General features: G+C 33.3%; 1 protein-coding gene across 1 annotated transcript in view; it reads left to right on the forward strand.

Annotated features, from left to right (window-relative positions):
- The window catches only part of IQUB (IQ motif and ubiquitin domain containing), an 83,050-nt gene that overhangs the window by 6,962 nt on the left and 62,287 nt on the right, over positions 1-13,801 (forward strand). The window contains exons 3-6 of the mRNA XM_045847846.1: positions 1,006-1,140; positions 4,819-4,980; positions 5,067-5,239; positions 5,441-5,596. Coding sequence (XP_045703802.1) covers positions 1,006-1,140; positions 4,819-4,980; positions 5,067-5,239; positions 5,441-5,596 — 626 coding nt within the window. The remainder of the gene's footprint in view (positions 1-1,005; positions 1,141-4,818; positions 4,981-5,066; positions 5,240-5,440; positions 5,597-13,801) is intronic.

The raw sequence follows: 13,801 nt of genomic DNA on the forward strand, positions 1-13,801 counted from the left end.
ATCCTGGGATTACTGATGTCTCATTTAGCCTATGAAAACTGTCATTTCAGACACCTAGAAATACACAAGGCTTTTGTTGGCTTACAGTATGCACTCTGTCTTCTGTCTTATTACATCTTCTTCATTAAAATTTAAAATCTGTATATGTAAAAGAAAAAAGTTTACCCCATAACAGTTTTTAAATACTGTATTTCCTTCCTACAATTGTTAAACAAATAATCATTTTATAATGACAGTTTTTTTAATGTGTATTGATTTTCTATTTACAAAGTGGGGAGTGAGCCACATAATGTCTGTTTTTGTGAAAAGTTGGTTTGTGCAGTTATTACAGATATTTTTGTAATTTCAGATATTTACAAAGCAGTGATTTTCTGTTTTGCATTTTGGCAACTGTAGACATAAATTTTGGGAAGAAAAATGGACTTAGTATGAGATTCCTTTTGTAGTTGCAAGGTCAAAGAAAATTTTCTTTGAAAATATATTAGTTTTTCTTAATTTCATAAATATGCACTGATTTAATCACATATGATATCAATATCTAATCAAAGCACTGGAACACCCTCTAGATTTTTTATATTTATATCTGAGTAACATATAGCAGATGTTGGGAATTCTTCAAAGCAGTTTAGTTTTATTTTCTGTTTCCTGTGGTATTCTGAGCAAGGAGGTAATCCTGAATGGGCACTAAGTTCATACTCATGCCAGGGAATGGAAGAGAGATGTGAATTTTGAGCTGGCATTGAGGGAGCAGGTGTTCATCATTGATGCTAATTTTTGAGATTCTAGATTGATTTTCAAAGCAAAAGGTTGCAATTAAATGTCACTTCTCATCATAGAAAATGTAAAGTAACTCTTATTATGGAGGTGTAGTGGGGGAACATGACAGATGCAACTGCATCTATGTGATTAAAAATTGTTCCATGATTTTCTATCTGCTTGTGAACTGTAAGTTGCTAACCTTGTTTTTGACTATAATTATTTCTTTTCTTTTTTTATAATCTACAGTAAAAATTGTTCTTCTTCCTGTGGGCCAGGAAATTATAATATCTTTTAATATTGACAGCACTTTAAAATACCTCAGGGATCACTTTTCATACTTACTAAATGTGCCATCTGATGTACTGCAGCTAAGACATGCAGGTAAGTTTGGAAGTTAATAAAATTTATCAAGATTTCTTTAGTGTTAATAATTTAATTTTTTGACATGTAACTATCAAGATCTTTGGTTTGTTCAACTAAGTATCTTGATATTTACTCTTTGAACACTATATTGTGGTTAGGTATTCATTCAACACATTTTTATTGAGGACATACTTTATTCTTAATACTTTACCAAGAACTGAATATATAAGCATGAAACAAATTCCCTGTATTCCAGTTGTTTATGGACTAGTAAGAAAGATGCATGCAGTAGTTACCACATAGTGTGTAAATGTTTTAATGGAGATATGCACAAAAAGCTGCAAATACAGCCCTAGCTGGCGTAGCTCAGTGGATTGAGTGCAGGCTGTGAACCAAAGCGTCGCAGGTTCGATTCCCAGTCAGGGAGGGTACATGCCTGGGTTGCAGGGCATGGCCCCCAGCAACCACACATTGATGTTTTTCTCTCTTTCTTCCTCCCTTCCCTCTCTAATAAGTAAATAAAATCTTTAAAAAAAGCTGCAAATACAGAGAAGAAAGAAACTGGGAGATTCTAGAAAGCTGCTTTTAATAGAAATGATAATGAGAATATGCTAAGTGAAATAAACCAGGTGGTGAAAGACAAATACCACATGATCTCACCTATAAATTGAACCTAATCAACAAAACAAACAAGCAAGCAAATATAACCAGAGACACTGAAATAAAGAACAAACTGACAGTAACCAGAGGGGAGGGACAAGGGGGATAACGGGGTAAAAAAAGGGGAAGGGATGTCAAGGAACATATATAAAGGACACATGGACAAAGCCAAAGAGGGGTAGGATTGAGAGTTGGAGGTGAGCATGGGTGGGGTGAGGAAGAGTGGTGAGGAGAAAATGAAGACAACTGTACTTGAACAACAATAAATATTTTTTAAAAGTCATAATACTTATGCTAAGTCCCAAAGAGTTGAGAAAAAAACTAGGACTTTTGGGAAGTGGTAAGAAGTTTAGCGTGGCAGGGAGTGGGAAAAAATGATGTTGAAAAAAATTGAGGAGGAGTGAGCATGTATAGAATAAGAAGAGGGCTGAACATGGTTTATCTGTCTGTCTTCTATACATTAAGGTCAATTCATATTCCCTTGATGTTCAAGTTTATATTTTGTGGTCAATATTGAACAACCCACTTCACATTAGCTTTGTGTTAGGAGAGGATGTAGTCTTTGTGGTGCAGTTAACCAGACTAATATATCTAAATAAATACTTCTATAGATATGTCTGCACAAATCATAATATTTTAGCTTAAAATGTTCTGGCATTAACTTATAAAGGGGCCACAATAACATTTCCTTGTGGAAAAATTCTAAGCACTATAAAGTAGTTAGCCATACCTATCGAGTTCCTCCTTGCCAAATCAGAAAAATAAATCAGTTGACTTTCAAAATTGTTTTCCTGAAACTATTACAATGAATGTGCTCTAATAATGTAATGGTTAGTGTAACGTTTGTGTACTCGAACAACTGATTATCAAAGCTTGGTTGGGAAACAAAGCTAAAATTTAAGTGGTGATAGTGATGCTAATGATCATGATTGTGTTGGTGATGATGGCTAATGTATTGAGCATTTACTATCTGATAGTCCTTTTACAAAATGTTCTGCTTACATTATCACATTATTATTCAATCTGCACAAAAACCCTGTATTATGATTTTTTTTTGAGAGAGGAAAACTCAAGCTCAGGGAACTTGTCCAAATTCACATAGGTAATAAATGGCAGAGTCTGAACTTAAGTCTAGATATAACTCCAAAAAGGAAATTTGAAACTATGTGGTATTAACTATAAGGTAAAGTTCAAAAGTGGAGGAAAGCATTTTGAGACTGGCGTAGTTGACCACTGGTACTTAAGACTCTCTTTGTACTTCATGATCTTTATTTTTATGTGTAAGTACTTGGCATCACCACTGGGTAATAGGCTTATGTCAGTAGCAGTAATAATTAAAGAGCTGGATTTTATGTCAACCACCCACCCCCTAAGATAGGTGCTTTCTTCTGGTACTGGACCTAGAATTCATGTTTGGTGGGACTCAGCCTACTACAGAAACAGGTAGAGGAATGAAGAGGGCTCTCCAAATCTGTATTAGGTTCCTATGGCTGTTGTAACAATTAGTCACAACTTGAGTAGCTTAAAGCAATACATTATTTCCCTTACAGTTCAGAAGGCCAGAAATCCTAACTCATTTTCACTCAGACAAAACCAAGGTGTTAGCAGGACTGTTCTGAGAGTTCTGGAAAGGATCTGCTTCCTTGCCTTCTCCAGCTTCTAGAATTGCACTCCTTGCACTCACTGGCTCATAACCCATTCCTTCATCATCAAATCTTCAAAGCCAGAATCTTCGCATCTTCAAATCTTTCTGCTCTGTCATATCTTTGCCTCTGTAGTCAAATCTCCCTCTTCCTTTCTCTTATAAGAGCACTGTGATAATCCAGGATAATCTCTCCATCTCAAAATCCTTAATAAAATCTACAGTCACTTTTGTCATACAAGGTAGCATTCCTAGGTTCTGGGGTTTAGGACGTGAATATTTTGGGACCATTATTTCAACGTATCACAAAACCCATGAAACATTCATTTTAATTGTTTAAATTAAGAATTTAGGGTAAGATATTGAAATTCAAAGAATTTTATGTTTCCTTGAACTATGTATGGTGCCAGGTGGGTACTGGAAATATTAGGGGGAACACTTTATAAGTATATGATTGTTTAATCACTATGCATACATACAAAACTAATACAAAATAATATTGAATGTAAACTGTAATTGAAAAACTAAAAAAATTTAAAATATACATTGATAATCATCAAACATTAAAAAGGCTAGTGGTATGTGATACATTTCTAAGAACAAATATAAGAAAACCTTTGCTGTGCTCAAATTATTAATTGTAATTAGGATGACCATACATTGGAACATTGATATGGGTTCTATCAATAAAGTTTTCATGATACAAAACAGTAGCCAGTAACATTATACATACTTTTATATGCCTTAAAATAGGTTAATAAACTTAGAGTCAATTTATAGAATAAACCAATGGGGAGGGGGCAGAAGTTGAAGCAATACAACATAAAGTGATGTGTACTTTTTCAAGCACAAAACTGAGATTTATACCTTGATATTAATTAATTTATATGAGTTTCTGATTATAGAAATAGAGAAAGGAAGGAATTCCTTTGGAATTCTGACTGTATACTTTTCTGCTAGAGAGAAAGGTGAGTATTAAAATAATCAAGTTTTCCCTGATATGGTATGCCCTATGCTTACATATAACACTGTCATTTTTGGAGAGTATTTAGAACATGGTTTCGCTCATCGTATAGAATAGGTTTTTAAAATTTTTAAATGCTTACAGAGTTGTATGGTTATTGTATTTCTGCATTTCTGATGAGTTGCAAGTTTTAGCTTTACTTATAATGCTGAATTCTTGCTCAGGAGTACCACCTTGACTTTTCACATTGTGGACTTTACTAACGTAGCAAGAGATGGATACCATTAATATTTGGTACTTGATGCCAATCAATATTTTAGTAATCAAACATGTTTATATAAATATCTGTGATTTTTTCATCCCCTTAAAATAAGTACATATAGTCATTTTTTTTGTCATAACATGTCTTATAATTTTATCTCATTTTTAGGAAAGATTCTTAAAAATAATGAGACTCTACTACAACATGGAGTTAAGACACAGGATATTGTACAAGTGGAAATCTTTTCTACACTTCCAGATGTATATCCAGTCAAAAGAATAAATAGGTCAGATGATGCCTCTCAAGTGATAATTGTCAGAGTACAAACTGGTTAGTTATTTGATGTCTTTTAGGTAAAGTATCATAAAGTTGGTTTATAGTTGAACTTCCATTCAGTCTTGGTTTTATCTCCTTAGGCACTAATCAGTACCAGCAGGTAGCTGTTGAGATTGTAAAATCTGACTTTCACAAGCCATTTCTTGGTGGATTCAGACATAAAATAACAGGAATAGAATATCACAATGCTGGAACACAAACTATACCTAAAAAGATTCCTGAAAAACACAATGTATTTTGTAGGGATACCCAGGTAATATTTTTATTTTTCCCTATAGGTTTTTGAAGTTACAGAATCAATAAATGTTATGCTGTATACCTCTTTAAAATAAAAATCTTCTAAGGAATTATATGGCAATTAAAATAAAAAAATAATATTAAGTATTTAGGAAAATGTGCTCTTATATGTGTATAGAGTAGATATTTAGCTAAAATTTTTATATTTTTATTTTAGACAGTCTTTCAGAGAAGAAAGCTCCAACAAACTGTAAATACAACATCCACACAGATGACTAAAATTTGTGTATATGTATCAAATGTAACTGATAAGCTGGTAACTCCAGGAAGGTATTTTTCAGCAGCAGAATACCATGCTCAAAGGTTAGCAGCGGTAAGATAACTTTTATTATGTGTAAATACTAAAAATTAAATATGTGAGTCAATTGAGAAGAATCCACATCCGTGTTGTTAAGGAAAAAATGGTAACACTTGTTGAAGATGGTAAGGTTGACTTGGTTCAAGAGGGGTTACTACACTGGGATTTTGTAGAAAGAGAGGTTCGGCTTAACTCCAAATACAACAGGAAAAATGGGAATTTATAGCTAAGGAGCAGGGTAGGGGTCAGTGGATGGAAAATTAGTAAGAGAACACATCAGGGGTAAAGGAGTTTTCAGCCTAACCAGCCTAACAGGAGTTTTGCCAAAGGCAGGTAAGAGATTGGACATCATCTGGAGGATGGAGGCAGATGAGGAACCTGATCAAACATTGAAGGTGACCAGCTATTGAGGGTGAGGATTCTCTGAGTTAAACTGAGTTAGCAGGATTCTCTTTATTTTTCATATTGGTACAATATACTTTTTATTAGAGTTCAGCAGTTTAGCATCTTCTAAAATTATTAAGTTTCAATCAAATTCGTAACTTACATTTCCATTTTTAAAACTATCATACCTATCATTTAAATTTTATATTTACTCTGTAATTAATTCAACATTTATGTTTTAGACTTATGACAAAGGAAATTTCTTGTGAATTTTGAGTCTATTTATGTAAAATATTTTTCTTTCCTTTTCCATTTAACTCAAAGGTGACTGTCTTTATTTCTCCCTTTTTAATCTTTTTTAAATTTATTTTTTATTATATTTTTTCATTACCATTTATCCCTCTTGTACTCCCCCAATCATCACACTGTTTGTTGTCCATGAGTTCTTTTCCCTTTTTGCTTCGCCCCTCCACCCCCTAACACCCCCCACCCCAGAGCTGTCAGCCTGCTCTCTAATGAGTCTGTCTCTATTTTACTTGTTAATTCAAGTTTATTCATTAGATTTCAAATATGAATGAAGTCATATGGTGTTTGTTTTTCTCTGACTGGCTTGTTTCACTTAGCATAATGTTCTCCAGGTCTGTCCATGCTATCATAAAGGGTAAAATTTTCTTTTATTTTAGGGCTTGAGTAGCAGGATTCTTAATAAAATTGAATAATGCAAAAATGAACACAGAAGCCCAAATGTCAAGGCATAGTTGAAAAAGAGCTCAGAGGAGCCTGATTAGAGTTCGGTTCAGGAGAGAATATTTGTCAGTGTGATTCAGGTTTTATTGGTAGTAAAAGCAGTCTTTGTCATCAATCACCCCCAATATAAGGAACCAGAATCCTAAATGCTCCTAATTCTTCCCTTTCTCTTAGAGGAATCCTAGGGTTTGCGTATGTTAGTTACCTTTGGCCATGTATTAGCTTTGTACCCCTATCCCTTGGCCTTAATCCCTGTGACAGTAGAATCACCAAGGGAGGTTTTCAGACTAACTGAAACTGAAGAGATGTTAAAATCTGTTTCCTCTAATATTTAATATAGCCATTCCAACTCTTTTATGTTATGTTTGCATAGTCTATCTTTCTTCATTCTTCTACTTTCATCTAATTTGAGACTGAATCTAGAGTATACTTCTTATAGACAGCATATAATGAAGTTTATCTTTTTATCCAGTGTGATAATCTGCCTTTTGACTGGAATGTTTAATACATTTATCTTTAATACAATTACTGATAAGGTTGAATTATATCAGCAATTTTGCTATAGTTTTTTTATAGTTGTGTGTCTGTCTGTTTTTTTATTCTGCTTTACTGCCTTCTTTCATGTTAAATATTTTCTAGTATGCCATTTTAATTATTTCATAATTTCTTAATTAAAAAGTTTATTTTTAGTATAATTTTTTAGTATCCTTTTTCAAAAAAGTATACAGTTAAAAGATGTTTACTATATAAAGTTATTCAACCATTAATACAATCAATTTTAGAACATTGCCATCATCCCAGAAAGGAATTCTATACTCAATAACAATCCTATTTCCCTCCACTCCTTTCTGCCTTAGGCAACCACTAATCTACTTTCTGCTTCTATTGATTTGCCTTTTCTGAATATTTCATATACATGAAATCATACAATATGTAATCTTTGTGACTTTTTTTCTTAACATAATGTTTTCAAGGCTCATTCATGTTGTAATACTTCATGTATTAATATTTCAGTTAATTATATTGCAGAATATTACATTACATATATCCAATTGTATATATACTATATATGCAAATGTATATACCACAGTTTGTGTGTCCATTTATCAGTTGATGGGCATTTGGACTGTTTCCACTTATTAGCTATTAGGAATATAGCTGCTGTAAAATTCATGTACAGTTTTTTTTATGTGGACACATGTATTTATTTCTTTTGTGTATGTGGCCAGGATTGTAATTGCTGGATCATATGATAAGTCTATGTTTAAACTTTTTTGGAAACTGCCAAACTGTTTTTCAGAGCAACTTTACCATTTTAAGTCCACTCAACAGTGTGTGAGGATTCCAGTTTTCCACATCCTTATCAACAGTTGTTGTTTTTTGATTTTAGCCATCCTAACAAGTGTGAAGTGGTATCCTATTGTGCTTTTAATATGTATAACCTGATGACTAATGATGTTGAATATCTTTTCATGTGCTTTTTAGCAACTTGGATGTATGTAGTCTTAGGAGAAATGTATATATACATCCTTACCCATTTTTAATAATTGGGTTATCATTTTTATTATTACCTTATTGTTTTTTGAAATTATTCTTGAGTTATTTCCTAAGTGATTGTCTAAGTGTAATCTAGGGTTTACATTATACATCTCTATTGATAACAATATGAGGTCTGCCCAGAAGGTATCCAGCCATGTTATATGAAAAACAGAGACATTTATTGAAGAACACACAAGATACAAGAAACATTATACATGGGACAAGATGTCTCAGTCCCCTTCAAAGTAAGCACCTTGGGATGTCACACAGTTCTCCTAAATGCCATCAACTTCCCCATCGTATTTTCTTGAATCTCATTGATGGTCTGAAATCTCTTCCTTTTCAAAGGTGATTTTAATTTTGGGAAAAGCCAGAAGTCACAGGGTACCAAATTTGGTTTTTAGCGGGGTTAAGTCACCTGGGTGATTTGATGTTTTGCCAAAAATCTCTGCACGAGACATGATGTGTGAGTGGGTGTGTTGTTGTGATAAAGCTGCCAATCACCAGTTGACCATCACCAGCTGCAGCCTTCTGAATCCTCTGAGTAGTTTCCTTAGGAGGAAAGTTCAAGCTTAACACAAAATTTGATGCAGATTTGCTATTCTACTTGCTCAGTCATTTTGAATGCCATGCCATAAGGTACACGTGCTGACTCAATGGTATCTGCCACCCCCACTGACTAGTACAGTGAAGTCATCATTGTTCCTGCGTGCACATTCCACTCCACCATCCTTGGTTGCCGAGTTAGAGTGATGTTTCACAAACTCTTCTTGTTCCATTTCCATTGGCTTGACTTTTCTGGACAGACCTCACATACACAGATTTCATTTCAATTAACACTGAAATTCAAAAAATACTGAATTCTTGCTGCAATAGAACTCCAATTTCACCCTTCCTTTTTGGTGCTATCATTATCATGCAAATTTGTACATTCTTTCTATGGTCTAAGCCCTAAAATTCCTTTTATAATTACTATTTCATGCAGTTGTCTTTTAAATAAGAGTAGAAAAGAAGAAACTATATTTCTATAGTCATATATTTAACAATGTAATTACCTTTCCTGCTGCTATTTATTTCTTCATTTTGGTTAAAATGAACATCTGGTGTCACTTTCTTTCAGCCTGAAGTATTTCCTTAAGTGTTTCCTGATGGTGTCAATGATGGTCTTTAACTGTTTATTCATTTACTTTTTTTTCTTTTGCTTCACAGAATATAATATCTAATGATCTATCATCAAGTTCATTAGTTTTCTTTCTAATTCTTTTTATTTACCTGCTATGCTTTACTAATTATTTAATACATTACTTTTAAAAAAATTTCAATTATAGTTGACATATTATATTAGTTTCAGTTATACAACATAGTGATTAGACATTTATCTAACTTAAGAAGTAATCACTCTGATAATTTTAGTACCCATCTGATACCATCCATAATTCTTATTGATATAATTTTATTTACTATATCACCTATGCTGTCCTTTACAACTCCATGAATTTTTATAACTGGCAATTTGTATATTTTAATCCCTTCCTGTTTTTCACCCAACTTCCCAACCCCCCTCCCATCTGGCAGTCATCAATTTGTTCTCTGTATCTATGAGTTTGTTTTGGTTTTATTTGTTAGTTTATTTCTTTTTTAGATTCTACATATCTGTGAAGTTATATGGCATTTGTCTTTCTCTATCTGACTTATTTCACTGAGCACAGTATCCTCTGGGTCCATCCATGCTGTTGCAAGTGGTAAGATTTCATTCTTTTTTATGGCTGTGTGATGTTCTTTTGTATATGTTATACATAGGGTCTAGCAGAAGTAAGGCCTGCTTGAATGTGGTTGGTAGGGTAATAATATGGGTGTGATAACTTATAGTTTTAATTTGAACATTTCACCTGAAATGTCATATGGTGTACTTGAGTGTAATATTGTTATGTTATAGAATTACATGCTTATGATTTTGTAATAAAGGATTTTGTAATAAAAGGGGCATTATTTGTGCTACACCCTGTATACCACCTCCTTTTGATTCATCTGACTATTGTTGAACACTTAGGTTGCTTCCACATCTTGGCTATTATAAATAATAAACATAGGAGTGCATTTGCACTTTTGAATTAGTGTTTTTTATTCCATTGGATAAATGCCCAGCAATTGCTGGGTCATGTGGTAGTTCTATTTTTAAGTTTTGAGGATCTTCCATATAGATTTTCATAGTGGCTGCACCATTGTACAGTTCCTCAATAGTACGTAAGGGTTCCTTTTTTACTACATCCTCACCAGTATTTCTTGTTTGTTGATTTGTTGATGAAAGCCACTTTGACATGTTTGTTGTGAGGTGATATCTCATTGTGGTTTTAATTTTCATTCCTCTAATGATTAGGGATGTTGAGCATCTTTTCAAGTGTTCATTCCCCGTCTGTATATCCTCTTTATAAAAATGTCCATTCAGTTCCTCTACTTGTTCTTTTTAATTTTTATTTATTTTCATTTTAATTATATTTTATTTATTATACTATTACAGTTGTCTCAATTTCCACCCCCCTTCCCCCTCCACCCAGCACCTATCACTCCTTCATGCAATCCCTATACTATTGTTCATGTCCATGTCCATAGATCATAGTTCTTTGCATAGTTCTTTGCAAAGAACTGCATAGTTCTTTGGCTACTTCCTTTGCTGTGCTGTATTTTACATCCCCATGGCTAATCTGTAACTACCTATTTGTGCGCCTTAATCCCCTCACCTTTTTACCCATTCCCCAACACCACCTTCCCATCTGGCAACCATCAAATATTCTTCATATCCATGATTCTCTCTCTGTTCTTGTTTGCTTAGTTTGTTTTTCAGACTTGACTATTGATAGATATGTATTTTTTGTCATTTTATTGTTCATAGTGTTGATCTTCTTTTTCTTAAATAAGACCCTTTAACATTTCATATAATAATGGTTTAGTGATGATGATCATCTTTAGTTTTTTCTTTTCTTGGAAGCTCTTTATTGGCCCTTCAATTCTAAATGGTATCTTTGCTGGGTAGAGCAAAAAACAACCAATCAGAACAACAAGAAGAAAGAAGAAGAATAAAAAAAAGAAGATGGCTTAAGCAGCCTCTGGGACAACTTCAAACAATCCAACATTTGCATCATAGGGGTGCCAGAGGAAAAGAGAAAGAGCAAGAAATTGGAGTCTATATTAAGAAAATAATGAAAGAAAACTGCCCTAATTTGGTGAAGAAAATAGACATGCAAGTCCAGAAAGCACAGAGTTCCAAATGAGATGGATGCAAAGAAGGCCACTCCAAGACACAACATAATTAAAATGTCAAATTTTAAATATAAAGAGAGAATCTTCAAAGCAGCAAGGGAAAAGCAGTTAGCTACTTACAGGGGAGTTCTCATAAGACTGTCAGCTGATTTCTCAAAAGGAACTTTGCAGGCTAGAAGGGATTGGCAAGAAATACTCAAAGTCATGAAAAGCAGGGACCTACAGTCAAGATTCCTCTGCTTATTTTGGTAATTGAATTGTGTGGTTGTATTGGTGTTAAGTTGTATGAGTTTCTTACATATTTTGGATATTAACCCCTTACTAAGTGTATCATTGATGAATATCTTCTCCCATTCAGTAGGCTGCATTTCTGTTTTGTTGATGGTTTCTTTAGTTATGCAAAAACTCTTTAGTCTTACTTGGTTTTTTTTCTTTGTTTCCTTGCCCATGGAGACATGTCCAGAAAAATACTAGTAAGAGCAATTCAAATAGTATTGCCTATATTTTCTAGAAAGTTATGGGTTTGGGTCTCAGATTTAAATCCTCAATTTATTTTGAGTTTATTCTTTTATGTGGTATAAGAAAGTGGTCCAGTTTTATTCTTTTGCATCTACATGTCTAGTTTTCCCAGCTCCATTTATTGAATACATTGTCTTTATGCCATTGCATATTCTTGACTCCTTTGTTATAAATTAATTGACTGTGTAAGTGTGGGTTTATTTCTGAGGTCTCTATTCTATTCCATTAATATATATATATATCTTGTTTTTATGTCAGTACCATGCTGTTTTGATTACTATAGTCTTTATAGTCTTATAATATAGTATGATATCAGGTAGCATGATACCTGCAACTATGTTCTTTCTCAAGAATGCTTTGGCAATTTGGTGTCTTTGATAGTTCCATATAAATTTTAGGATTATTTGTTCTAGTTCTGTGGAAAATGCTATTAGTATTTTGATACAGATTACATTGAATCTGTAGATTGCTTTGGGTATTATGGACATTTTAACCATGTTAATTTTTCCTATCCATGAGCATGGAATATACTTTCATGTGCTTGTATCTTCTTTAGTTTCTTTCTTCAGTATCTTATAATTTTCCAAGTATAGGTCTTTTCTGTCTTGGTTAAATTTATTCATGGAATAAGTTCCTTCTTGGAATTTTATTCATTTTCATGAAAATGTAAATGGAGTTGTTTTCTTAATTTCTCCTTCTGATAGTTTGTTATTGGTGTGTAAAAATGCAACCAATTTCCAAATACTAATTTTGTATCCTGCTACCTCACTGAATTCATTTATCAGTTCTCATACTTTTTTGGTGGATTCTTCAGACTTTTCTTTCTATATTATCATGTCACCTGCATATAATAATGACTTTACTCCTTTTTTCCCCCAGTTTGAATGCCTTTTATTTCCTTTTCCTATGTTATTGCTGTGGCTAGGACTTCTAATACTATGTTGAATACAAGTGGTGAAAGTGGACATCCTTGTGTTGTTCCTGATCTTAAAAAGCTTTCAGCTTTTTACTGTTGAGTATGATGGTAACTGTGGGTTTGTCATATATGGCCTTTATTATGCTGAGATATGTTCCCTCTCTTCCCACTTTGCTGAGAGTTTCCATCATAAATGCATGCTGAATTTTTTCAAAAGCTTTTTGTATATCTGTTGATATGATTATATGATTTTTTATCTTTATTTTGTGTCCTATATGATGTTAAGTGATTTGCAGATATTCTACCAACATTACATTCCAGATTAAGTCCCATTTGGTCATGGTATATGCTCTTTTTAATACTGTGCTGAGTTTGGATTGCTAATTTTTGTTGAAGATTTTTGCATCTATGTTCATCAGGGATATTAGCTTATAATTTTCCGTTTTTGTACTGTGTCTGGTTTTGGAATCAGGGTAATGCTGGCTTTGTAAAAATGAACTTGGGAGCCTTCCTGCCTTTTGAATTTTTGGAAATAGTTTGAGATAGATAGGTGTTAATTCTTTGAATGTTTGCTAATATTCATCTGTGAAGCCATTCAGTCCAGGACTCTTGTTTGTTAGTAATTTTTGTTTACTGATTTGGTTTTGTTAGTAGTGATTGGTCTCTTCAGGTTTTCTGTTTCTTCATTCACTCTTGGAAGATCATATGTTTTTAGGAATTTGTCGATTTTTTCCAGATTGTCCAATTTGTTGATATATGATAGTAGTATTTTGTTAAACCTTTGTACTACTGAGGTGTCAGTTGTCACTTCTCCTCTTTCATATCTGATTTTATTTATTTGGCTTCTCTCCCTCTCT

The sequence above is a fragment of the Phyllostomus hastatus genome, unplaced genomic scaffold, assembly GCF_019186645.2.
Source record: "Phyllostomus hastatus isolate PE091 unplaced genomic scaffold, TTU_PhHast_1.1 phas_contig_118, whole genome shotgun sequence".
Lineage (NCBI taxonomy): Eukaryota > Metazoa > Chordata > Mammalia > Chiroptera > Phyllostomidae > Phyllostomus > Phyllostomus hastatus.